The 26,165-nt window shown below is 45.7% G+C and overlaps 1 protein-coding gene across 1 annotated transcript in view; it reads right to left on the reverse strand.

The window, feature by feature from the left end:
- Positions 1–5,636: 5,636 nt before the first annotated feature.
- med23 (mediator complex subunit 23) overlaps positions 5,637–26,165 on the reverse strand; it is a 62,247-nt gene continuing 41,718 nt past the window's right edge. Inside the window, exons 20-29 of the mRNA XM_076273312.1 lie at positions 25,667–25,847; positions 21,473–21,643; positions 20,043–20,259; positions 19,206–19,442; positions 18,708–18,873; positions 16,598–16,670; positions 14,814–15,028; positions 11,735–11,855; positions 7,499–7,630; positions 5,637–6,385 (exon numbers count right to left, since the gene is read on the reverse strand). Coding sequence (XP_076129427.1) covers positions 6,185–6,385; positions 7,499–7,630; positions 11,735–11,855; positions 14,814–15,028; positions 16,598–16,670; positions 18,708–18,873; positions 19,206–19,442; positions 20,043–20,259; positions 21,473–21,643; positions 25,667–25,847 — 1,714 coding nt within the window. The 3' untranslated portion in view covers positions 5,637–6,184. The remainder of the gene's footprint in view (positions 6,386–7,498; positions 7,631–11,734; positions 11,856–14,813; positions 15,029–16,597; positions 16,671–18,707; positions 18,874–19,205; positions 19,443–20,042; positions 20,260–21,472; positions 21,644–25,666; positions 25,848–26,165) is intronic.

Here is a 26,165-nt window from a genome sequence, read left to right on the forward strand (position 1 = left end):
CACACACACACTCTCTCTCTCTCTCTCTCTCTCTCTCTGTCTGTCATTCTCACTCAAGGGTGTGGATGAAGGCGATGATAAAAAATGAAATGTGTCACCTTTACCAAGCTGTGCTCGGCTTGTGGCGCAACGCTTGGCTTACCGTTCCAGATAGCGGCGTGACACGCGGGCAAACACCAGGTAGACATGTATCCTCCCAGATGCTCCCAGTTGCCATGGAAACCCAGTCTGGGCTCTGAAATATGGAACATCATGAATGGTGAGTAAGAAGGATTGGGATGTGTGTGTGTTTGTATGGGGGGGTGGGGTGGGTGTTTCCAGGCTTAGAACAAGGGCAGATGAGAGAGAGAGAGAGAGAGAGAGAGAGAGAGAGAGAGAGAGAAAGAGTAAATAAGTCATCAATGTCACTCTAGAGAGACTGAGGTCAGGTGCGGCCGTGGAGGCATGTGTGTGTCTCTGTGACAGTGGCAAGACCGTGTGCATTCCTGTCTGATCACATGAACGTCAGCTGCCCCTCATGCCACACTGCCTCAGAAGAAACAATAAAAGAGAAAAAAAGGGGGGAAATATTTTTTTTTATCACTTTTGGCACTGGTCTCTGAAGATGGGGATCTGTTTTTCCACCCCCCACCCCCCCTCTCAACAGGAAGGATATGCCCTCTACACAAGACAGGAGAGAGAGAGAGAGAGAGAGAGGATAGGACAGTCATTAACCGTGGACCCTTGTGCTGGCATACAGGCTGCCTGTATCCCAAAAATAAAAAATGTCCGCATTCTGATGAATTAAAAAACAGGGCTCCATTGAGTTTAACTAATAGTCATGTGTCTCACCTTGTTTGCAGGGGATGTTTTCACAACAGCCAGACTTATTCTTCACTCAAGGGGATGCCGTTTGGACATTCCACTAATTAAATGATGCCTGTTTCCGACTCATTTGGCACAGGCGGAGAAAACTCATTCTGGCAGAGAGAGAAAGAGAGAGAGAGATACAGAAGAAAAAAGAAAGAAAGAAAGAAAGAAAGAAAGAAAGAAAGAGAGACCCCCGAGTTCACTGGGTGCAGTCCTCATCCACGTTGCCAGGTAACACAGACCACCATTCCAAAACCCACAAATAGGATCCAGAAATAGGTGACAGACAATGAGCCCCTTCTGAAGGGTCGCCATGGCACATTCACTGAGAGGAGAGAGCACCCCTCTCCAAACCCGGCCGCCACATTACCCACCATCAGTCTGGGCTCATATGGTGTAGGGGGTTAGACCATTTCGGATCATTAACAAATGTGGCCTGTCTCAAACAGTGGACAATGGAACCATACTGTGATTAGAATTTCGTCATTTCACATCTAATTCTGGCTGACACCAAGCCAATGCCTTGTAGATTAATCGACCAATATGCAATCGCTAATGTGAGGATGGGTCCATTTAAATGGCTATTGAGGTCATTATCAAGTTCCTCACAGGAGGATAAGAGTTGTTGTGACTCTGGCACGGTGTAATGTCTCGCTGAAGGTCACCTCAGACACAGGCAAGTGAATGTAACCTCATCTGACACACACGCCCACCGCAAGCCGACACAGACTTCCGTCACGCGTGTATGGTGACCTATCGAGTGGCACAGCGGAACTCCACTGCCCCGAGAGGCACCGCGGAGCCAGGGGTAATAAATGACCAGAAGGGACCCTGGGGCCAAATGCAGTTGGCCATCTCATCCCCCAGTCTACCCACATCCGCGGTGCATTGATCTGTGCCGTATATGAGACCCCGGGCCTGGAGCCAAAAGTCCCCCACAGGGTCTCTAATGTCCCTCACATCCGTGCAGGAGCCTGGCAGAGTGAGAGGAGTGGAGGGTGGAGGGGGGTCTCGCAGGCTCAAACAGCACCAGCTCCACCGATTACTCTCAATTAGAAACAGACTACACTGCATGGGCACAGGTGGGAGGGCTGCGAAAGGCAGACACGACGAGACGATCACCGTTAATTCCCCCTATCTTCTTGGCGCACACAACAAGGACTCAGGACTGAGCCGGAGAGAGATCGAATTAATTTGTGAGGTGAGGATCCCAAATACAGGTAAATACAGGTAAAGGCCAAGAATGAAAACAAACAGAAGAAAGGGGCTATCTATCACATTCATATCCCAACAATCAGCTCCCTAAGGCAGCTAGCCTGTCTCCTTCAGAGCAATGATGCAAAGGGCCATGCATGAATCAGCCTGGTTATTTATGCTGTGAATGTCCTAACGAAAACATTGTGCAGAAATGTGATAATGATAATCTGTAAACCCCGACAGAAAGACAGCTGTGTTTGTTGACAGTTCTTCTGAATACCTCCCCCCATAAACAACAAGGAGTCCGATAACAAAGATAAATTCAAAGCAATTCTGGAATGTTTGTGTGTGATCAGGGACATACGGTGAGATTTCTTCTTAGAAGTCTTAGTTGATGAGCTAAGCGAAAGGCCTTTAGCCTTTAGGATGATACTGATCAGACGAGCTGTACGTCCATCATCACCCAAGTCCAGCTTTGCTTGCTTGTGTAACAGCCACTCTGCCAGGCCCATGCAGATTACCGAACCCAATCAAGCTCTAAGTGCTTGTGAGCAAATCAGTCCTGCTTCTAAGCTGGACCTTGGCTCAAGAGCCCCTGCTTACGCCCCAGGGGAGCGGTCAGAGCTGCGCTCGTCCGCACTTGGGTGTCGTCAAGGTCGGCGTGGTGGCCATAGCAACCACCTTAGCAGGGTCACAGATGGTCAGAACCGGAGTGAGATGACACAGGGCCTCAGGTGGGGACCTGATGTCTACAATCTGCTAGCCGTTTTGGAATGCACACATTTGGATAAAATATATTTGAGGTTAGGCTCTGTGACTCTCATGTTCATCTTCATGTCTAGTCACTGAAATTAAATTCCATACTCACCCCAATACACAAACTTATGTATAGGCCTATTACTCATATTTCTCCAATGATTCATACATTATATACCTTATGTTTAATTCAGATTCAGATTTAATTCAGATTAAATCTCCTAGTAATCCTAGTTTGTAATCCATTGCCATCAATAATGAACCACAAACAAGGCTTACCCAAGTGTGTAGACTAAATTAAAGCAATGATGACAAATAGTGTAAGTCTGAGACACATGATGAGAGCCAACCAAACATGTGTGCAGCGGACTACGATAAATGAAACTCTGGGGCTTCAGAGGATGTAAATAGCATGTTGACAAAACATTCACATTTGTTTTAATGAGACATGCCCTATGGGGACTAATTTGAAGGATGCATCTACATAACAATTAGTCAGGTTTTCAACTATTTGTCTCCTATCAGACTGTGTGAAATATGGCCATGCCAATGTCATGGACTTGAAGTGTTGCAATAACAATTTGAATGTGAGGCCTTGTCGAACAAACAGTGCTGGACTTAATTGAGACTTTGTGCATTGGGAGACCACCAGTTCATCAAACTCATTTAATTCAATTAGCCTGCCATTGATTTGCTATTGAGTCGCTATATATTTGCGCCCAAATCCCCAGTCGGAGAGGCGGCGGGAGAATCAGCAGGGAGTCAGTTGCCGTGACCGGGGACCGGAGGCGAAGCACATGAGTAACCTCCTCCAAGCCATCAGTATTCATGTCTGGCTCCGCTCTGTTGCTGCTCACTAGCTGCAGATATGTGTCAACTATATCGCCAACCAGAAAATAATGAGGGAGAGAGAGGGGGGGGGGGGGGCAATTGCTCACAGCACAAGCTATTTTTGAATAAATAAATGCTAGCGGCGTGAATCCGAATACAGTGTCCCAGTTTTTACTTTCCTTCACGTGATTTATTTTCAATGAGTATTTTCCATCTTTTTATTTGGAGAAGAATGTGCATGGATTCATATTCATCTTTTCACACGTCATTTACAGTGTGACAGGGTTTCCAAAATAGCTATATTCTGTGTTCACGTTATGCTAATTGCAATAGGAGTCTAGAGACTGGAAAAATAATTACTAATCACTAGAGGAATGCCCTTAGGAGTTGGGGTCTGGGCTTCTCGCTCTCTCATTCTTCTTTCTCTCTCTCTCCCACCAGTTCTTGAAAGAAAAAGATTTTTTGTACCCTGATAGACTCTAGGGCATAAAAAACGTCAGACCCTTTTATCTACTTTACTCTTAAAGAGCTCTGAAGGCCTTTAAGGAAACCCGGAGTTAAAGGAATAATGGCTTTTCGAGCTTTCATCTCCTCCACTGACACTGACAGAGGAGACATCATAATCCCCAATGTCAAGGCAAACAGTCATCACCACCTCACATACTCACTACAGCCTCTTGAGACCATTCGTTTCCTCTGAACAAGTGATGAGGTTCTCAATATGAGAAGCCAGCACAAATATATACTGTACACGTGGTCCATCCATAATGACATGAGAATGCAATTATAGCAGTTTAACCTCAACACACTCTTCCCCATGTAGCAATCAGACAGGCTGCTGACAGTTGTGTAATAGATTTATGTCCTCGGCTAGGATTAACCAGGAATGAAGAGGCAGATTCATTCAACCAAGATGTGAGCACATTATCTGGGTCATTGAGTTTATAGCCTCCAGTATATATAACATGACATGCCAACTGGCCTCCTGATGTGCGTATTTATAAAAGAGTTGCCAATGTGGCTTCTGAGTCAAGGAGGTTGTGAGGATCATCATCACAGGGCCCTTTTGAAGTCATTTTTCTAAGTCTTTTTGAGGCACACCTAAGAGGAGGGGGGGGTATGGAACTCCTGAGGTTTTTAAATGGAGTCTTTTGGGTGACTCATACTGTGGTCTACCAGTGGAGCGACCACAGACACAATTAGGGCTGATGTGAATGTCGTCCACCAAGATAACAGCCTCCTATGCCGAGATAAGCTGGACCTGCAACTGGCCCTTTCATCCAAAGATGGCCGCCACAGCCAATTCACAAACTAATGAGCGATTGATTCTAAAAAAGCGAAAAGGGAGAAAATGAAAACCTAATGAGTCTTAAAATAACAAAAAAGCCCTGAACAAAGAGCGCAGCCCCAAAAGGGACTCCTATAGGCACCCACTGAGTCCTGCTCGTCCTAACTGAATAGGCATTTATGGATCACAAAGCCCTTTATGGCCAAAGCCAGAGTTCATAGTGCGATCGAGGCCATTACATGCAGCTCATCCTCCATAAAAGAGACAAGCAGCTAGGGAGAGGTCAGTGAAAAGATGCCTCAGTCCACTGCTTGGTTCCCCCCTGAAGGGCTCATTAACATTAGCTGCAGGCAGCTTCCGTTTCTACCAAGTCCGAAGGGGCGACTAAGAGGACAGTGTGCCTTTTCACTCTCCACGAATCAATGATTGTTTACACTCATTTACTGGCGGCTAACAGAAAAACCCAAAGAATGTGAGTAGCACAGACTTGAGCTTTAACCACATCGTTTTTTTTTTAACTCCAGAAGATTGATGGCGGCACTGACACAGAAATGAACTTGTCTGAAGAGTGTTGTGTCTGAAAACATGCAACTACGTCTGGATCAGTGGTCTGACCCTGAGATGTGTGACCTCTGGCAAAAAAAGAAACAAATCAAAACAAAGAATGGGCAAAGATGCCGTTTATACTTACAAAAGGGCAATGACGACATTTATACTAAAAGTGTTTATTTGGCATTATTGTTGTTTGGTGAGAAAACACTGCAACATTAGCAAATAGGCTATATTATCAAGTTCATGATTGCTGAGGCTAAAAAAATGTCAAGGCACATGGCTTGTCAGTCTTGGAAAAGATAACAGATTACATCAAAACACAGCCAGGTGCATCATAATAATAGAAAACAAAATGATCATATACAGAAATACCTCAAAATGAGATCAAGTCAGATTTGAGAACTTTTTCTCTCATATCGTCCTTCAAACACAGTTTATTGGAGCGTACTGATGTGACACCGACATCTCCAGATGATAAGTGTAACAGAAAACTGCAAATCCAAAGACCTTGTGCACCAAGGCAGAATCAGTCACATTGTCTTTTCGGCCGTGCGACTTATCACAGCCCTACCGGAACTTTCCTTAACAGTTCCCATTCATTCCGCCATTCCATTTATCAATTCATCCATGTAGAAAGGCTCTGGAAGAATCGCCCCGGCGGTTCTCTTGGCTCACAACGAGTTTGCAAGTATCCTAGGGGAGGCCTGTCAGTCACTGGGCCACAGAGAGGGGCACGTTCGAGGGCCCGGGGTTGCTCTGCGGGGCTGGCGAGGAGACTGCGCTGGGCTGTGGGGCGTTAGCATTTGCGTTAGCGGCAGCGACTGAGGCGGCTGGCTCCATTTTGCTGATGTGTGTGATGAAACGCAGACGGAGCTTCATGGCCGGCCGCAGATTGCAGATGATCTTCTCCACCTGGGGGATAGATGGAATTAACTCTTACTCTGGAATAAAAACTGACTCTCCCCCCGCTGCAAAGACTGGACTATCAAATCCCCACCCCAACATACTGTATGCACACACAATGACACAAATAGCAGCAGCCAATTAAACACGTGAAAAATGAATACATCTGCTGCCCTATTTGCACTATTAACAATCTTTTCACACCATTTGCACTACATTATAAATATATTTAAACCTTTCCTTGTTGACTTTATTTGTAAACACTTGTAGTCTTTTGTACTTTTTATATGCTGTATTTTTATCTCTTCCATTGTCGCTGTATTATTATTATTATTGTTGTTGTTGTTTTTCCCTACCGTGGGCCTGAGAGAAACGCAATTTCAATCCTCCTTTATATCTTGGATATATAGCAGAATTGGCAATAAAGTTGACTTTGACTTTAACAAGACACCACAGGGTCATCCAAAAATAGAGGGAGATGGATGGGGAGAAAAGTGAACTGGATTATATTCACTTGTCCAGAAGTGAGATAATTTAATTTCCTGTGTATTAGCCGCTTTGTGTATAGACCGCAGGACAGAGTTTTATGCAAGTAAAAAAAACAACAACAACATAATAATACCATATTAACTGCCTCCGTGTATTTACCTCATAGCTGAAGAAATGTTGCAAAATCAATGTATTAACTTTGGCTAATAGTTGGGAAATGATGGTAATAAAGAAAGACACAGTGAAGACAGTGAAAGATATGTCAACATTCACTATAGCTATTGCAGCCACACTCACAGAGAGTTTTGGGAACAGACAAAGGAGAAAGACTGTCAGAAAAAATAGCAACGTTCCTTTGGTCTATAAATCAGTCAAAATAAAAAAAGAAAGGGAGTAACTTCAGGTTAACGACCCCAATTTACTTGTAAACACAGCAGGCTTGGCAGGAGAAGCCCATTTGAATTACAAAAGAGCAACTCTGGCACTTGGACAATCAAAGAGAGAAAATACTCATAATTGTACAAGGACAGAAAATAGATGAAACAAAAAAGCCAACCACTAATGAGTCTCTCCTCTGACCGCTTGACAGAAGACACAAAACACAACAAGACAAACAACGTTTTTTCTCCTTGCCTGGTCTTTGACGCTGTCGCCGGTGAACATGTACTTGATATGGTAGAGGAAGTCGCAGACGGGGTCCATGTAGGACAGGTGTTTGCAGTGCTGGTCCACAGCTTGGAGCATCTCGTAGAATGCCACGCCAATCTGAGCCACCAAGAAGGAAGAAAAAGAGAACAATGACAGCAATTTTAAAAACTTAACTTGTAGCGTGTGTGTGTACATTTTCGTTACTTCCCTGGAGAGAGAAAAAAAACACAAATCAATAGCTCCAAGTGTTTATTGAAAAGCTTTAATGCCAGACTTGTTTGGGTGAATATTACTGAGGAAAACTCTTGAGTTCTGCCTTGACAGTCGAGAGAGAGAATCAAAAGCCCTTAGTGGTAAAGAATGGTCTCCTAGGAAGCAATTGATGCCGCAGGCCGCTTATACGATGCTTTTGCTGAAAATATGCTTAGCATCTTTATTGACAAGGCTGCGTGAATTCAAACTCTGCTCTCAAAACAAAACAAACAAAAAAAAAACTTGGAAACCGGGGAAAACAGATGCACAAACATTGCCCATGGACTTAGTATTGAGTGTTTATGTTGTCTATGTTTATGTGAAGAGCTTTAAGTGGCCATTGTGCTAGAAAATGTGCTGTATATAAGTTCCACGCCGCTCCTGAGCCAGTGTCACTTTAATGGTTGGCGAGAAGGTAGTGTGAGCTAGAGATGCGCGGATGGGCTATTATTTCAACCGTAACCGCATAGCAAAACTTATCATCCATCCGCCATCCATCCGCACCAACGTTTTTTGACCAATTTTCAAATCCGCACCCGCCCGCCATCCGCTGGTTGTTTTAATGTATATGGGTGATGCGGTGCTGCTGACGTGAGGCTAGAAAGCTCTTGCCTGTTCTAGAAAGACTGATCCAATGCAGCAAATATATTAAAAGGCTAAAGTCCTACATTGGCTATGTTGTAGCCTATCCCCAGAATATCAGCAGCAAACTCAGTCTCTGTCTCGCAAAAGTCACCAAATAAAACGCAGCCTGTAGCCTACAATTGTATCATTGTAATAAAAAACGCAATTTAGCACATCATTTCAACATGCTGCTATTTAGCCTACTAATTAATGCCTATTGTACTTTATTTTTTGCAAAAAGAAAGAAATCCATAATAAAATAACAAGTCATTCACATTATAAGCTACTTTACGCACTGTAACCCACCGCACAGCAGTGCAACGTGCATGTTTACATTTTTAGTAACAACTTGCTTGCTTGCCTTACACATCTAAGTTTTCCGACTATTTTTCTTACCTTCTTTTTTCCGCTGTGGATGTTACTGAGCTTGAAGAAGTTTTAGCTCTTACGTTCTGAACATCTCGCACTGCCATTGCCCGATGTCAGTTCTGAGTCATATCACACCATAATCTGTCTCCCTTTTAAATGCCTATTCCCTGAATGGTAGGCTAAAATGACTATGTGTTTTATATATAATATCCAAACAAAATAACCCAGTCAGTCTCATCTACGAGATGTTTAGGCCTCCTCCAATACTGGCAGCTGGGCTCATAGGTTGCAGATTTGCTTAGTGGCCTACCAAGGCTCTGCAACGAGACGCGACATGGGAGATGAATCATCGGTCAACTTGTACTGTAGCCTATTCTACTTTCTTATTGCACACTGGAGAGAAAAACATGGTGGTAGGCTACGATAGGCTACTTAATTTAAACTTTGTTACCTTTAGTGTGTGTGTGCGTGCGTGAGGGGTTGCTCAGTGAAACATCGGAATACACCAATTCCGCAACACCTTCTCTGATAGATAAACAAAGCAGCATGCGTAGAAGCAACTAGGCCAAACTGCCTGATGAAAATTTGACTATTTCAAAGTGTGCTCGTTTTTTTCGGATGTAGGTAACACAATTTAACAATGTATAGGCTATATTTTTTTCATTTGATTGGTTCAACCGCCACCCGCCCGAATTTAATTAAAATATTATATTTCTTCACGTCATCCGCCCGATCCGCGGTTTAACCGCGGAGTCCGCGGCTGTAACCGCGAACCGCACATCTCTAGTGTGAGCTGATTAAGCCATCACACATAATCACACAAATTACAGAAATGTGCGAGCGGTAATCAAAACTAAGCGACGAGGGTTTGGGTGTGACGAGGGTTACCAAATAATAACAACAACAACAGCTGAGAACTTGACAGCAAATAAATCCCAACCTTGGAGCTGGGGATTCAGACAGCGGCCATTCTCCACTCAGGATGGAGTTGTCACCAGAGTTAATGATTTGTTCTAATCGGTGCCAATCAATCTGTCTGAGTATGTCTGTGTGTGTCTAGGTTTTACATAAGAGTAAGAGAAGTTAATTAAATAAATCACATTCAATTGTGCCGAGATTATAGCTGAATGTGAAAAAAAAAACATAAATCGTGTACAATCGCTGATGTTAAGTACAGGCAGCTTCTGGAAATAACAGCTGGTTAACACTGGTTATGGGAGTTTCTCCGCACCAAAGCTGATCTTAATCCTCCGGTAGTGGATTTGTGTCGAATAACACCAGTGGGATTTGTCTGAGGGGGGAAGTGATGAGAGAACACTTTCAGCAGAGGGCCTGAATGCGTGTCTCTCGAGAGCTGCTCTTTGGTGTTAATGGAGGAAGGAGAGGGAGAAAAGAGAGAGAGGGAGAGAGTAGAGAGGGAGAAAAGAGAGAGGGAGAGTAGAGAGTGAAAGAATGAGGTGAGAACCGGAGAGGGACGGGGTGACGCAGGTGGCAAAGAGGCTCTTTTTCTGACTAGAGACCTGAGAGGAGGACCAGTGGAGTGACAGAGAGAGAGAGAGAAAGAGAGAGAGAGAGAGAGAGAGAGAGAAAGAAAGGTGTGATAAAGAGAGAGAGAGAAAGAGGAAGACATGAAGAGAAAAAGAGAATGAGTAACATGCTGTAGAAGAACTAGAAGGATCAGTAAGTGCTTTGTTTTCTCTGATATTTCCTTCACTCCTTAAGTGTTCGAAATACATAATTCATGTTTTTGCAAAACTTTAAAGAACTGTATTAGTGTTAAGAAAACTATACAACTATGAGAGGAAAGCTAAGGAGGTGGGGAGCATAACAATACATCAGGATAAACAGGTGGGTAGAAAGAATAACGTTCAAATACTCTTAAGTTTACATAAAGCTTACATGCTTTTTTACGTTACTACATAAATCCTATTATCCTAGCTGAGAATGTGCATCTGTATTTCCGAAAAAAGCAAAGAAGAGAATACTACAGGAGGAGAAACGGAGAGAGAGAGAGAGAGAGAGAGAAAATTGAAATAGAGAGTCACCTGTGTGATTCTGCTGCATTAGCAAAGGCTAACAGACAGCAGGTGTAGTCCCAGCGGACGGCGGCTCTCGAACGCCCACTCAGGAGCCCTGGAGACTAGCCCCGACTCTCTCTTGCCTTCCCTTTAATCAGGGCCGATTGCATCTGTCTGTCTATGTGTGTGCGCGTGTGTGTGTGCTTATGTGCATGTGGGAGAGAGCGAGAGGCGGAGATAGTGTTTGTGTGTGTTTGCCTTATCTTTAGCTGTTGAAAAAAAAAATGAACGCCTTATGACTTTTAGAGGCAAACAAGCAAGCGAACGAGAGAGAGAAAGAGCCAGAGAGAAAGAGGGAATCATAGAAAGGGAATGAAAAAGAAAAGAGCGAGAGAGAGAGAGAGAGAGAGAGAGAGAGAGAGAGAGAGAGAGAGAGAGAGAGAGAAATGAACACTGCGTAAGTGAGCAGAATTTTCTGAACAGCTCACCAGCTCTTCTCTGACAAACACTTGGCTGTGGATGGTTCTGAAAAAAGACCTCATCTACACTTTCTCTACCTTAATGTCCATGTATGCCCTCTTTGGCTATCCAATCAATCGACACTGGCAAATAGCCTGAAAGGAGGTTTGTTGACCAGATGGTTTTAACCAGTCTTCTACGGGGGCCCAGTGAAGAGAGAAGAGGTATCCTTTGGGACCAACAATCAGTGGATGAAAATAAGTGTGTGTGTGTGTGTGTGTGTGTGTGTGTGTGAGTCTGTGTTTGTTTTGCATTCATGACAAAGACTTGCACGTTAGACTACATAGCATCGGAGAGGCATCCAGCATTGTGTGTGTTCTTAGGTTTATCTGTGGGTGAATGTTGCAAAGGCGCGAATGCATGACGTGTGTGTGTGTGTGTGTGTGTGTGTGTGTGTGTGTGTGTGTGTGTGTGTGTGTGTGTGTGTGTGTGTGTTTACCTCCAGCATGCAGCGTGTCCTCTCCTGCTGGAAGCGTTGCAGGAAGGGACCGACCAGGTGATAGACGTACAGCAGCTGGAACTCCGTTTTCACTATGGGCTTCAGTACCTCTGACAGGAACCTGAGACGGAGAGAGAGAGGGGGAGATAGAGAGAGAGAGAAAGACAGAGAGAGAGAGAGAGAGAGAGAGAGAGAGAGAGAGGGAAGGAGGTAGAGAGAGAGGGAGAGAGAGAGGGAGAGAGAAGGGGCAGAGGGAAGGAGGTAGAGAAAGGGGAGAGAGGGGGAGAGAGGGAAGGAGGTAGAGAGAGAGGAAGAGAGAGAGGGAAGGAGGTAGAGAGGGAGGGAGAGAGGGAGAGAGAGAGAAGGGGCAGAGGGAAGGAGGTAGAGAAAGGGGAATGAGGGGGAGAGAGGGAAGGAGGTAGAGAGAGAGGTAGAGAGAGAGGGAGGGAGAGAGGGAGAGAGAGAAGGGGGACAGGGAAGGAGGTAGAGAAAGGGAAGAGAGGGGGAGAGAGAGGGAAGGAGGTAGAGAAAGGGGAGAGAGAGGGGGAGAGAGAGGAAAGGAGGTAGAGAGAAGGAAGGAGAGAGGGAGAGAGAGAGGGGGAGAGGAGGAGAGCAGAGAGGGTGATGACATATTGACATTAAATCATTTCAAACCAGGCAAGGCAACAGGGGTGATCTAAGAGGAGAGAAAAGCAAAAAGAAGATCAGAAAGAGGAGCCAAAAAAAAAAAAAAAAGGCAGCCAACCTCTGCACACTTGGCCAGCTCTGAGCGGCGGCCTTGAGCCGGGTGTGTGGAAATGCCAGGCCAGACGGGTGGTTGAAACCGACTCGGACGGCTTTCGATCTGCGTCACACACAAATCCAGCAGAACTGGCCAGCAGAGCGGAGAGGAGGAGGAGGAGGAGGAGGAGGAGGATGAGGAGAGGAGGAGGAGGAGAGGAGGGGGGCTACAGGACCAACAAGAACCTTCAGAAGCGTGACGGTGATAGAAAGCGCCAGAGCAGACTGTCGGCAGAAGAAAATTGAGCCAATCTCACCACGTTTTGAAAAGGTGTGTGTGTGTGTGTGTGTGTGTGTGTGTGTGTGTGTGTGTGTGTGTGTGTGTGTGTGTGTGAGAGAGAGAGAGAGAGAGAGGGAGAGAAAGAGAATGAGCGTATGTGTGAGAGTGTGACACACACGCGCATGACACACTTCGTTGCCTGTGTCAAAAGAGATGAGTCTCCTGCACAAGCAGGATGGTGAGACAAAAAATATATCTGGCAAAAAAAAAAAAACGCCAATCGACTAGGGGCGTGTCTCCCAAAACCATAGTTGCTAACTAAGTTAGCAACTTTGTTGGTTGCAATGCAATTTCCCATTGCCAACCAACTAGGTTGCTAAAAGGTTTTGGGAAACGCACACCAGAGCCAGACAGCCTTCTTGACTTATTAGGATTTCAGCGTTTCTTAAGTCCTCTCTCAAACGCTGATTCGGACTGATGAATCATGAGGGAATCTGGCAAACACCGGAAATCTCATAAATTCTGTGCTCGACAAAATCTGTAAAGCAGGACCTAGGGATGGTTCTGGAATGAACAAGTGACAATCCTCTGGCACTTTCCAAGCCACGACTCAGTTTGCCGTGTCATACGTCTCTTTAAATGTCCCTCTTAAAATGGTCAAAGAGAAATAAATGTTCACAATTTCTTGTGTAAGAATCCAATCCAGATCAGCAAAAAAATATGAAAACCTGTGCAAAATTCCAGTACAAGAGGATGGTGGACTTTTTCATTTTAAATGTGTGGCCTTAACAACCAACAGGAGCTGCCTGGCCGCTGATTCAATTCAAATCCGGATGGAGACGGGCATTTCCATTCGGATTTATTTACTTTTCAATCCAATCTCCGTCAGCATATTATCAGGTGAAGGCGTAGCCCACCAACCCATTTCCTTACACAAACAGAACCTCCTGACACCTCGGCCGGCGCACTGGGCGCAGGCATAGCTCAGCTCAATAAGCACCTCGTCGCATAACTCCTCAGGGAAACTGGTCTTGACTGACGTGACCTTAAACAAACCGTGTGGCATTAGCACGAGAGAACCGCCGGGCGGCTAACATTAGCGTGCTAAATCCAGAAACACACAGGGGTCGATTTCGATCGGCTCGCCGCGAGGGGCTCCTCTAACCCGAGAAGACTAGCGGTTAATCCAACGTCAACAGAGCAGAGAGGCCAGGCCAGGCCAGCCGCCAACGAGGGCAACGGGGGCCCGTCAGCAGAAACAACGAGCCAAGCTTAAGCCCCGCGGACTCCTGCCAGGCCGAGCTAAACCTCTACAGCGAGACAGGCAGAGTCAGAGATCCCTGCAGCAAGTGAAATGAAGTGATCGATGAGATAGAGGCAGTAAAACAAGGGCCTTCAGGAACTCGCGCTCAGATCAAAGCAATGTTCCAGTCGATGACTTGGGCCACCTTTACCATGAGATGTGGTCATACATGGGTTTAGATGGAATGGTTTACGTATCTATTCGTTCATATAATGCTTGACGTCAGATTGGAATTTGATCTGGTGGATTATTTGATTCTGTCAGTTTCATTGCCCAGCTGTTGAAATCTATCTGCAATGTGCGTGGAAGCTTTTCGCTCACCGTATATCAATTTTGACAGCGGGCTATTAGGACGGCCAACTCGATGCGAGTGTCTGACAGAAAGACTCTACACTGGATGGCCAGTTCTGTCATGCTAGTCAACAGCATCCAAAATGGCTCAAATCCAGCGCTGCAGCATCCAGATGAGCCATGTGCGCGTATATAACAACGCCAAACGCACCCATCTCTGGGCACGTCTATCTGCGTCACTTGGTCCATAATGTGTGTACAGCTGTGTACAAAGCAGCTACCGTCTGAGACCTCCCAGGAGTGGGGGGCCTCAATCAATCCCAATATGGCCGCCTTCCAACGAGCGGGACATCTGTATAATCAGCAGCTTTTTAAAACAGGAGAACCCAGACCACAGATGCAAGGCGGAAAGGATTCCCCACCACCACCACCACCCAAGTGGGTAGTGGGTGGGTGGGTGAGGGAGGGTGGTGGTCCATACTCACTTGGGGATAAGGGAGAGCTGCCCGATGCTGGAGTGGTGCCAGACAGCGTGGGCCAGGGCCAGCACGTAGCTGCAGTACATTTCTGAGTAGGACTGGTGGCAGGCGGTGAAGTCCAGCAGCTGGAAGGGGTAGCCCACCCACTCCGTCTCGGAGGTGAGCGCCGGGCTACCAATCACGCTCACAATGCGGTCGTGCAGAACGATCCAGTAGGGCTCCTGCAAGAGAGGAAGAGGGAGAGGGAGAAGAGAGGAGATGGAAAGGAGATGAGATGAGAAGAGAGAGGAGATGAGAAGAGAGAGGAGAGCAGAGGAGAGGAGATGAGATGAGAGAAGTAGAGTAGAGGAGAGAGGAGAGGAGATGAGATGAGAAGAGAGAGGAGAGCAGAGGAGAGGAGAGAAGTAGAGTAGAGTAGAGGAGAGAGGAGAGGAGATGAGATGAGAAGAGAGAGGAGAGAAGAGAGAGGAGAGAGAAGTAGAGTAGAAGAGAGAGGAGAGGAGAAGGAGAGAAGAGAGGCATGTTACCCCAATGTCTGCTCAATTGAGTCCCCTTAACTCTCTAATTGTAGCACTAGTTCTTCTCGGCATGGCATTGAAATAGTGACAACTAGTACAAAAAGCACTTGCCTAAAAGTACAAGCAATTGTAGAAGTTACGGGTTTTTCTACTGGATCCTAGTCCACTGTTTAAAACATGGAGGTATTATATGAGACCGGAGAGAGTGAGGGAAGTATTCAATGTGGCACCTAAATGGCTTGTTTGTGAAAAGGTGGTTGGCAGAGAGCCCATGCCTGAGTTCACAGAGAGAACACCATTTTTAAAGACTGTGGCAGCCAACTGGGCTGCTAACTGGCTGAAGCTAACCCTCTAAACTCTGACCCCCTGGGTTCAACAAGTTGTCACCAGACTGTAAACTCTCTGGCTCTGCGGTCAACATAACAGCGGATAGCTGGACCCACTTAACACGTCCCTAAACAAAGACTTAGCCGGGGACTAACTGGAATTAAAAAGATATATTTGTGCATCGAGAACTATGTGTTGCTGGGAGATTTTTTGTGAAGTGGTGAAATTATCCACATTTTCATCAAAGTGAGAGGTTCTAGCACTTTGATCGAAGAATGGCTAATATCCAGTGCCAAGCTACACACAATGTGGACCCAATACTCCAACAAGTCTAAACTGCCCTAATTAACTCAGGCAGCTTTTAACACAGCAGTGACCAAGCCTTTCCTCCAGGGCCTACAGCCCTAATGCTGTTTACTGCAGTCACACAGCGCTGGCCTCTTTATGTGTGTAACTAGATCTCAGCTGATGCTGTGGGACTAACAACCTGAATCATGTGGCCTTCTGACTGCCTACGACAGGAGATCTGCAGGACACAGAGGCCTGTTGAATAGCAGTCTTAACTTAACAGTCTTAGACTAGAGAAATTCCCACATGAAGGCTTTGAATGGTCATTTAGCAGCATGTACCAATATAGTTCAAGTCATAACCTAAGAAATAATGAGTCCATTCAACTATTAAATGATTTCCTTGAATAGCACTCATTAAATAGCACTAATATTACATTTATGTGTAATAAACTAGAAAAGAGATCTTCACTCAATGTTGACAGTTTTGAGGCAAGAAATTTTATATTAAAAGCCAAATGAAAAAACACAAAACCCGCCTAGCCTCATTTTTAGAAGACTTTTTGGAACAAAAGCTACTGAAATTGCTGGACAGATGGTGAGAGGGACAGGACCAAGTCAGAGGTAAAGGGGTGGGGGGCTTCATCACGGAACCTACCGGAAGAGCTGTGATGACGAGACCGATAGCATTCATCCAGGCCGTGATGTTCTCTCGAGGCACCAGTGGCTGGCTGCAAGACACACACATACACAAACACACACACACATACACACACACACACACACACACACACACACACACACACACACACACACACACACACACACACACACACACACACACACACACACACACACACACACACACACACACACACACACACACACACACACACACACACACACACACACACACACACACACACACACACACACACACACACACACACACACTTCAACGTCAGTGAAAAAACCCACAAGCCACCTTCCATATCCTACACAGACACCGCTCTCGGACTCAACACTTGTTCCGCCATGACTCATCCTGGCTAGAGCATCAGCAAGGATGTGTGTGTGTGTGCGTGCGTGTGCGTGTGCGTGTGCGTGCGTGTGTGTTTAATCTCTAGAATGTAACACATCATCGCCACACTCATTATCTGCTGCAGGCAGCCGCATCCTTGGAGCATGAGAGACTGAAAGCCTTACGTAATCTTGGCCATGCTCTCTATTTCCCCTCCAGAGACTCGGTGGGCCAGGCGTGTGCCGTTACAAAAGAGACCTGACCCGCCAGTGCACCTGGGTATTCTACAGTTGGATAACGATGAGAACGGTGGAATGGAGAGACGTGACTCCACTGACAGGGATGAGAGTAGTCAGAAGAGCACAGCTCCTGACTCAGTAATATCACCAGTTTTTTTTAATCTTAATCTTTATAATTGACTTGGATTCTTAAGGAGTCCGTACACATTTGCATGCGACGAAGACGTGCGTCATTGACGCCATTGTCCCAATTGTTGGGGAGGCACACGACACCCCCTACACGGCGCGTTGGTGACCCGTGCACAGGACACAGAAGCAGGACTACACCAGACCTATTAGTTGCCCATAGATGGACCAGAATCCTTTTCTTCCTTTCTGTGCACATACTGATCTCTCTGTAATGATGGAGTAAACTGGTAGTGGCTTAAAGTCACAATGTATGTGTCCGCTGAATATATTTTTTCCTATATTTGTGACCTACTTGTTTGCTCTGTTCTATTTTTATTTTTTCATGCTTTCCATCTAAGCCTATAATATGGGGCTCCATGGATGCCAATAAATAAAAAAAAAAGGTTGAAGTCGATTCTATTCTAGTGTATAAAAAGGAAATTGAGCCAACTTCATACCTACAGGCCCTCCTTGTGAGGGTTATATTAATAGAAAAACCTGCCCACGCATCCTTTCTCCACATCGATCTAGCAACACCTCCACCCCAAAACAATCCTTACCAGGGATCAAGTTTTCACCACTTAACTGCGACAGTTAAGCTCACATTAAATCCCAATCAAAATAACACTTTCATATTCAAATGACAAAACAGCATTTCAAAGTCAAGACTTAATATCCAATTCATAAATGCTAAGTCCTACTGAGCCAACCCTCTACATACTATGTGTGTACAACAACTACCACAGGCCATTTACTTCAACAACACACTATAATGTAACGCTTTAAAGGAGAATTCCAGTGATTTTTCACAGAGATCTCAGTTTCTCGAGGTCACTGAGTACTGTCGATATGAAAAAAAACTAAAACAATTGATTCTACATAGCTCCAGTTGCTGCAGCCAAGAGCTAAAGCTGCCAGGCAGCTACAGTGCTACACTCTGGGGGCATGTTCATGAGCCCCCATGTTCCTGCCCCCAGAGTGTAGCACTGTAGCTGCTCTAGCTCTTGGTAAAACTGATCATTTTCGTTTTTTTCCATACTGACAGTACTCGGTGACCTTGAGAAACAGAGATCTATGTGAAAAATCGCCGGAATTCTCCTTTAAATAGTGGGGACTAAGTGTAACGGAGGCAAACTGAGCCAGCATGCTAGTTGCCCGTGTAAATCCTCACACCCCTAACCTTAAGAACGCTTCTGACCGCTGAGTTGGAAGCCTGGGCTTTTAGCTCAGTGATTAGAGCGTTCGACTCCCATGCCTGTGTGTGTGTCGAGGTGGCGGGTTCGAGGGCCGTGAGCCGCGGACGAATTACGACCTGTGTTACATAAGCACACATTGCTGACCTCTTAAGCACCACGTTGAGGAGGGCATTGCCCACATCCTTGCCGGGTACTGCCAGGGCCATGAGCTCCACGCAGGTGACGTGCAGAGCGTGCGCAGCCGGGTTGGGGAACTCGTTGAAGCGCCAGTCACAGTTGGGGAATGGGCCAGGAGACTTGCCTGCCATGGGTGGCACAGGTTAAAGAAAGACTTCTGAATGAAGGTGTGTGTGTGTGTGTCTCGTGTGCTGCGGGGTATATATTGGGATACAATCTCACAAGGAAGTAAGAGAAGTGTGTGTGTGTGGCCTACGTACATGCATATAAGCAAAACACAGAACATTACAAGGACCAAGAGAAGATTTCTTTCTACTTAGGACAATGACTGACAATGACCCAAACAACAGGGCATATGTGCCTATGTCTGTATGTGACTTTTGGATTACTGACAAAGATGGACAGATTCTCTCTCTCTCTCTCTCTCTCTCTCTCTCTCTCCCTTACTCCCCACTAAAAGGATATTGTCCACCAGGCGTCCGATAAGCTTGCAGTAGTAGGTGTCGTCGGGTATCCAGACGTTGTCCTCGCGCGGGTTCATGCCGAACTTGAGGTAGGTCTCGCTCAGGCACCAGCCTGGCGTGCGGTTGTCCTTGAGGGAGCTCATGATGGCGTGTACCAGCTTGCGCTTCAGGTTGGTGCGGTCGCGCAGGTGCCGCTCGTAGTAGTGCAGCGTGTTGTACAGGTACGTCACTGGCCGATCTGAAGGAGTAAAAGGGTGTGTGTGTGTGTGTGTGTGTGTGTGTGTGTGTGTGTGTGTGTGTGTGTGTGTGTGTGTGTGTGGGGGGGGTGTGGGGCAGGGTCAACATTTATAGCCAGCACAGACGAATATCCACATGGAGATATCCGTTACAAAAATCAATGGGAAAGTCAATTTAGAAATGCGTGTGTGTAGGAGGTGAGGTCTTAGGTGCTGACACAAGTAATCAAGACCTGTTTAATCTCAGTAGACACACACAGTGGCCATAGAGACAGCTAAAAACAGGATCACACATTGCAATACTTTCCATGTTAATGCTTCATCAGGAAAATTCAATATAATTCAGTCATATAGACCTATGATTTACTTACTTTATTTTTTTCAGTTCTCATAGCTCTGCTAATAACACATAGGCAACTTGTGTTGGTCGATTCTTTAACCTATGGATTGTTTTTTTGGCCGACTGATTAATTGATTGATTGATTGATTGATTGATTAATTAATGAATTTGTGAAAGCACACTGCCAGTGCCTCCTTAGGTTCCGACCTCACCGCACATCACCGTAATGAACTGACCGAATCCCGAAGCCAGTGTCCCTTACCGTGGAACTTGTAGAGGCCGCCTAGGTGGTCGAGGAGGGTCTCCAGGGACTTGGAGACGGGCAGCAGCTCCAGGAAGCGGTGGATGACGATGTCGAAGACGGGCAGGAAACGCAGGCACACGTTGCCAAAGTAGATGGGCAGGTACTGCGGCTGCAGGGGCATGGGTGGGCTCACCTGCTCCGCCAGGCCCTCAAAGTACAGCTTCTCAGGGTATTTCTGTCACACACACACACACACGCGCACACGCACACACACACACACACACACACACACACACACACACACACAGACACACACGCATACACACACACGCACACACACACACACACACACACACAGGTAAAGAAAAGGACATTTACAAACACAGACACACACACAAAGGCAGGTCAATATTTACAAATACTCAAAGACAGCTGTGTGTCAAGCATTCTTCAAAACTGTAGACTTTAACCTCCTTAACATGGACCACTTCAGACAGCATCTTAAGGTCTTAATGTACCTGGCTATGTCCTCAGGATATCTCAGAGACACACAAACACACTGAAAGGTCAGCTAAATAACTGCTTAGCAGGACCCTGCGTCAGGATGAACAAGGGCATGGCCACGGTCTCACGAAATGCCAAGGCAATCATAGGCCAATCTCCGCAGACACAAATGTCACCGTCAGGACCGGACAAAGAGCCCCTCCCCCCCTGACATTTCCCTCCTGCTGCTGGCCAGGGAGCCGGGGGAGGATGTGCGCATGAGTGCATCTTCCTCTGCATGTGTGCGTACACGTGTACGTGCGCGCGCGCGCGTGTGTGTGTGTGTGTTATAGAGACAAAGATAAGGGGACAACCAAGACGGGACTAGCCAGGAGTGGAAAGAAATGACTAGCTTATCAACATCCAATGACAATTGCTATGTTTTGCCGACCTAGGACACTACAGTTAGTCAAATGATGCATGCTGGAACTGTTCACTACTGGCTAAATATATATCCACTGCCTGAGTCTATATGTGTGTATGAGTCTGTCTGTCTATATTAGTGCTGATGTGTGTAGTGGGGGTGGACACCATCGTTGTCTATACCGTATGTGTGTGTATAGGCATATATTCGTGGTGGGTCTTGACCTGGTTGTGTCAGGATGCTTACATTTCAAGAGGGTGTTGCATTCCATTTAGTGGTCATACCCTATTTGAATGTGTTCCAGTTCCAAAAGTCAGAAAACCAACCATCGTTGACAACTTTAGTGATACCAGTTGTTAATCATTGCTAGCATTACCAGTTGATAACAATTCATTATGATGTATTTGACACATGCCACAACCACAGCAACATGGCCACTCGCATCTGTCAGAATTCTGAATCTAACTGGAACGCGCCATCAATGTATCCATTTGGATGGCGTTCCCCTCCAGCGGCTGCTGGGTAATGTAGTTTGCCTCACCTTATGGTAGGACATGTGTTTGGTGTGCCAGTCGCTCTGCAGCCAGTGCTCGGGGGCGTTCTCCTTGACAAAGTCGCTGACGCGGTTGCGGAAGTCGTTGGGCTTGAGTAACAGCAGCTGGATGATGAAGTAGCAGACCTGCGCCTCGTTGCCTTCGTGGCTACGCATGGCCTGTTGAGCACAGAACACACACATGCACACACACACACGCACACGCACGAGCACACGCACACACACACACTCACACACACACACACACACAGTTACCACATATTATACACACTATAAAAACAATTCTCTGGGGCATTATGTACGCACATTAGTGACAGCCAGTATGATGATTATGATGATGACATGGATGGTGATGATGACAATGAGGGAAACACGGCATAGAAGATGAACGACTGGATGGCTGCGGTGGTCGCCAGGCAACTACAAACACACACACACACACACACACATGAACGTGTGTAGACAAAGATGCATACACACACACACACACACATCAGCAGACAGACACACACACACACACACACACCTCTAATGGCCTCTCCGTCTTCACCTCCAGGTCAGACAGAACGCACACACACACACGCACTTTCGCAGACTACGCACACACGCACACACACACACACACACACCTACTGAGGAGCAGCTTGAGACCCCTTAGGGAGGCCATCTCCATATGTCCCCCTGCTGAATCAGCAGAGCACTAACTGGATCTGCCCATTAGAATGGATGACCTGACAGGAGGCCATTCAACTGGTCAAGAACAATACTGCTCCGAGGGCCCAAAAGCTGTCAGCACTGCAGCACTTCGTTTACACGCCATCTAAATCCCCAAATAAACCTACAGCTCTGGGAAAAAATTAAGAGACCACAGCACATTTTCCTGTTGTCATCCTATGATTCGACACATACTGTAACAAGTATTGTAACACACCCTTTTACAAAGTCGCTTAGCTTCACGTTGTTGTTGTTGAGTGGATCTTTCTAACAAAAGCTATTGGGAGTAGGGTTGGGTATCGTTTGGGTTTTATCCGATACCGGTGCTAAATCGATACTTTTAAAGCGGTGCCGGTGCCGAAACGGTGCCTGAACCGGTACTTAGTTTTTAAAATGTTTTAAATTAAAATGGCCTAAAGCATGAATTGCTTTTTTTATTGATAAGACAAATTTGAACATGAAATTGAACTGTTATATTCAATTTACTATCAATATTTCATTGCTCCTACGAATAATACATTTAAATGTTAAAACAAACAGCTTGCCATGCATGCACACACAATGGTAAGCTCTGCTTTCAAGTTTACCCAGTGTAGGCTGTTTGCCATAAGGTATGTTAAAACCGCTTGCCATAGAACTGGACAATGGCATTTGCAAGCAAGCTAATCTAACAGGGACTCTACTTTCCAGTCACTTCAATGTGTTCCCAAATGCTTCAAGAAATGTCATGCCATAACACGCAATAGTTTTGAACATGTTAGGCTACTTGTCGTGTTGAAGTGTTTAGATTTCCAGCGCTAGCCTAGTAGGCATTTTAACAGCAATTATGGCTATGCGCTAACACCAGTCAGCTGAGTTTAATTAGCGATAACGTACAGAGATGGTTTCGTGGCCTCTTTGACAGCTCAGTGACATCAGGTATGTAACCTACATATTTATGTTTTTGCCAGCTAACTTTTAACATGATCTTCATATTCATTACGATGCTATATGGGCCTCATGCACATGAAAGATTAATATCATGCCATTATGTTGTTTAGAACACACCGTGAAATAAAGTTTTCACCTTACAACTTTGCTGATAACATTTCAAATAAATGCCAGTTAGCGCATTAGCAAGGATATTGTGTAAGGTAGGCTATAGGCTACTGTTGATGTTGTTAAATAGCCTTTTGCAGTGTGTAGTTAGGCCCACTGGTAGATTTTGCCAGGAGCTCGCGATATCGCTTTAAAGTAAGCTACTTGGGCTCACGCAAGCTGTCAAACACTGTCCCCTCGCCTATGGGGTGCACCCCTCTGGTGTATACATCCAGTATTTATGTTAGCTAACTGTATCTGGATGTGTTGCTATCAGATGTTAAGACGTTAGAGATGGCGCATGACATGCAGTGATGCATCGTGTAAAAAAAAAAAAAAAACCTATTTAAGCACCGAAATGAAGCACCGAAATCCACGTTGTTATCTGATGCAGTTACTACCGTTTGCGTCGGCACCGGTGCCATATTAGAACCGTGTTTCGGTGCCCAACCCTAATTGGGAGCCATATCGGAGTATCAAGAATTAAAACCTCATCACCTACCACGATTTGGATTATTATCCAAGGACAAGGAGGGAACCTGGTGTCCGTGAACGGAACCACTGACTAGGTTTGGGCCAATTGCTTCAGTAGCAGTGGAAACCTGGTATTGTTGTTGAGCTACTGCCGGTTTCTGAGGATTTCTGAGTTGTTTTGTTGTTGTTTTTGCTGGATCTTTTTTTGCCCAGAGCACTTAGGACTCCAATCCAGGACTGAAACTAACTAATTACACGGCCTTTCATTGTGGGGATAATTAGCATGTTTTGGGGAGAAACAGGGAAATATTGTGTGTGTGGGGGGGTTCAAGTTTCACCTTGAAATATGAGATTGGGTAAACATGTTGTTGTTGATTCTTATTGTAATACTGAAATGTGAAATAATCATGTGTAAAACAAAACAGTAGCCAAACTTAACATGAAAATCAACTCTAAGGAAATAATTGTCAATTGAAAGACAGCTTTTATTTTATCCACAATAATGGCTGATTGTTATAATACACACAACTATCCGTCATTGTAACAGAACCCAACACCTTAACTAAACCATACTCATACCCTTGAAGCAAAACTGCCTAAAGCCTAATATTCACTTAGGGTACGTACAGTTAAGGCAATAGCAACAGCTAGAGCAAGGCCACTGCAGTTTGATTCTCTGGCTCATAATAGGATAACTGACCTGGCGTCAGTTTATCTGACCAACACTTGTTGAGGGGGCTCAGATCTGGGCACTGACCATCTGGTCCTGGACCAGCGTTTCCAATTCGACATGCACCTCACACCTCAGCAGTTCTGGCCTTGTGTTCAAAGTGTAACTAAAACAGCCGTCCCCGGGGGAACCAGGCCTTGTAGCATACAGCAGAGTCAGCACAGCGTTAACACCTCAGCAACACCTCACCCTCCCAGCCCCCACCCCAGCACTCCTCTACCTACACTGACTACAGAACTAGGGCTCACGCACAAGCCTTTTATTCCACTCTGGGACAGCGTAAGAGGTGATTCATCATCATAAATTACCATTTTACTGCCGGAGACAAGACGCGGTTGACACATAAAAAATAAGAGTAACATTTATAGCCGTGATCCGCCGCCTAATGCGTTTAGTAGGAAGAAGCCATTAGGTGACTGTACTTAATTCGTCGAGAGAGATAAAAGTCGAAGGTACCGCAATGACTGTGCAGCACGGAATAAAACGCAAAATACATACATCTGGAGGCGAGTTTAAAAAAAAAAAAAAAAAGTGACCTGCGCAAAGACATAAAAGCCGTTCGAAATGAAACGGCACCTGCACACAATCCAGCTGCCTGGAGAGCGGTACACAAGGTCAGCTTTAAAGCACCGCAGTGTTTGTACATGTTTGTTCTCTAATGCCTGAGCACAGAGGCAGCCGATGTCTCTATTCTGTGTGGTCTCCCAGGTACAGGAGTAGGGATGTGCAAATCCGCAGAGCCAGGTGGCCAAGGACAAGACACAAAGATGGCCTGCACCTTGTGGGACAACATTATAACATCGCCGGTCTTGTGATGAAGTACCGATTATTGAGTGATTTAGAGGTTAAACCATTTTCAAATATGGAAGATATTAGCTGAAAAGCAAAACGTATAATCCTACAAGAGAGGTTAGTCACAGGAATGAGGTGTGTGTCGGGGTCCGTGTTTTTGTGTATGTGTGTGTGCACTTACACATGGGCTGCATCGCATTCAACAGAATGTGATGCACATCTGTGTGTGTGTGTGTGTGTGTGTGTGTGTGTGTGTGTGTGTGTGTGTGTGTGCAAGCTGCACTTGATGAGGTGTCACTTTGTGTGTGTGTGTGTGTGTGTGTGTGTGTGTTTGTGTGTATGTAAGCTGCACTTGATGAGGTGTCACTTTGTGTGTGTGTGTGTGAGTGTCTCACCAGGCAGAGGATAAGGCGATCCAGTGTGACGATGTTGTACTTCCACACCATGTCGTTGAGGATCTCGATGCACTTGTTCAGCTGCTGGCCTCCGGCTGACGTGGAGAACTCGTACACCAGGAAGTCGGCAAATGTCCGCACGTGGGCCACCAGGGCGCGCGCACCAATCCGCTCCAGCACCCTGCCGACGACGCCAAAAAAGAAAGACAAAGGCTTTTATTGACCTATCGACCTACTGTAGGATGTAGGAAATCTGAATGTGTCCCTGCAGTATGTTGGTGCTGCTAATGCATTACAATACCTTTTGATTTTTCTGTATCGAAAAAGGTATATTTACGAGCCGGACATAACTGCATAATTAACTCTGGTAGCCTCTCGTTACCCCTCATGCAGACACGCTAAGGAAGGATCTTACTTGTTCCCAAATCAATATGAGCATCTGCTGCTTTTTGCTCCATAAAGTTCCATTCATGAAACACTTGAAACCAGCACTTAAAAT

The sequence above is a fragment of the Alosa pseudoharengus genome, unplaced genomic scaffold, assembly GCF_046254945.1.
Source record: "Alosa pseudoharengus isolate Yale_2024_CS ecotype anadromous, Long Island Sound unplaced genomic scaffold, YU_APseudo_1.1 YU_APseudo_1.1_scf_7, whole genome shotgun sequence".
In the NCBI taxonomy this organism is placed as follows: Eukaryota; Metazoa; Chordata; class Actinopteri; order Clupeiformes; family Clupeidae; genus Alosa; species Alosa pseudoharengus.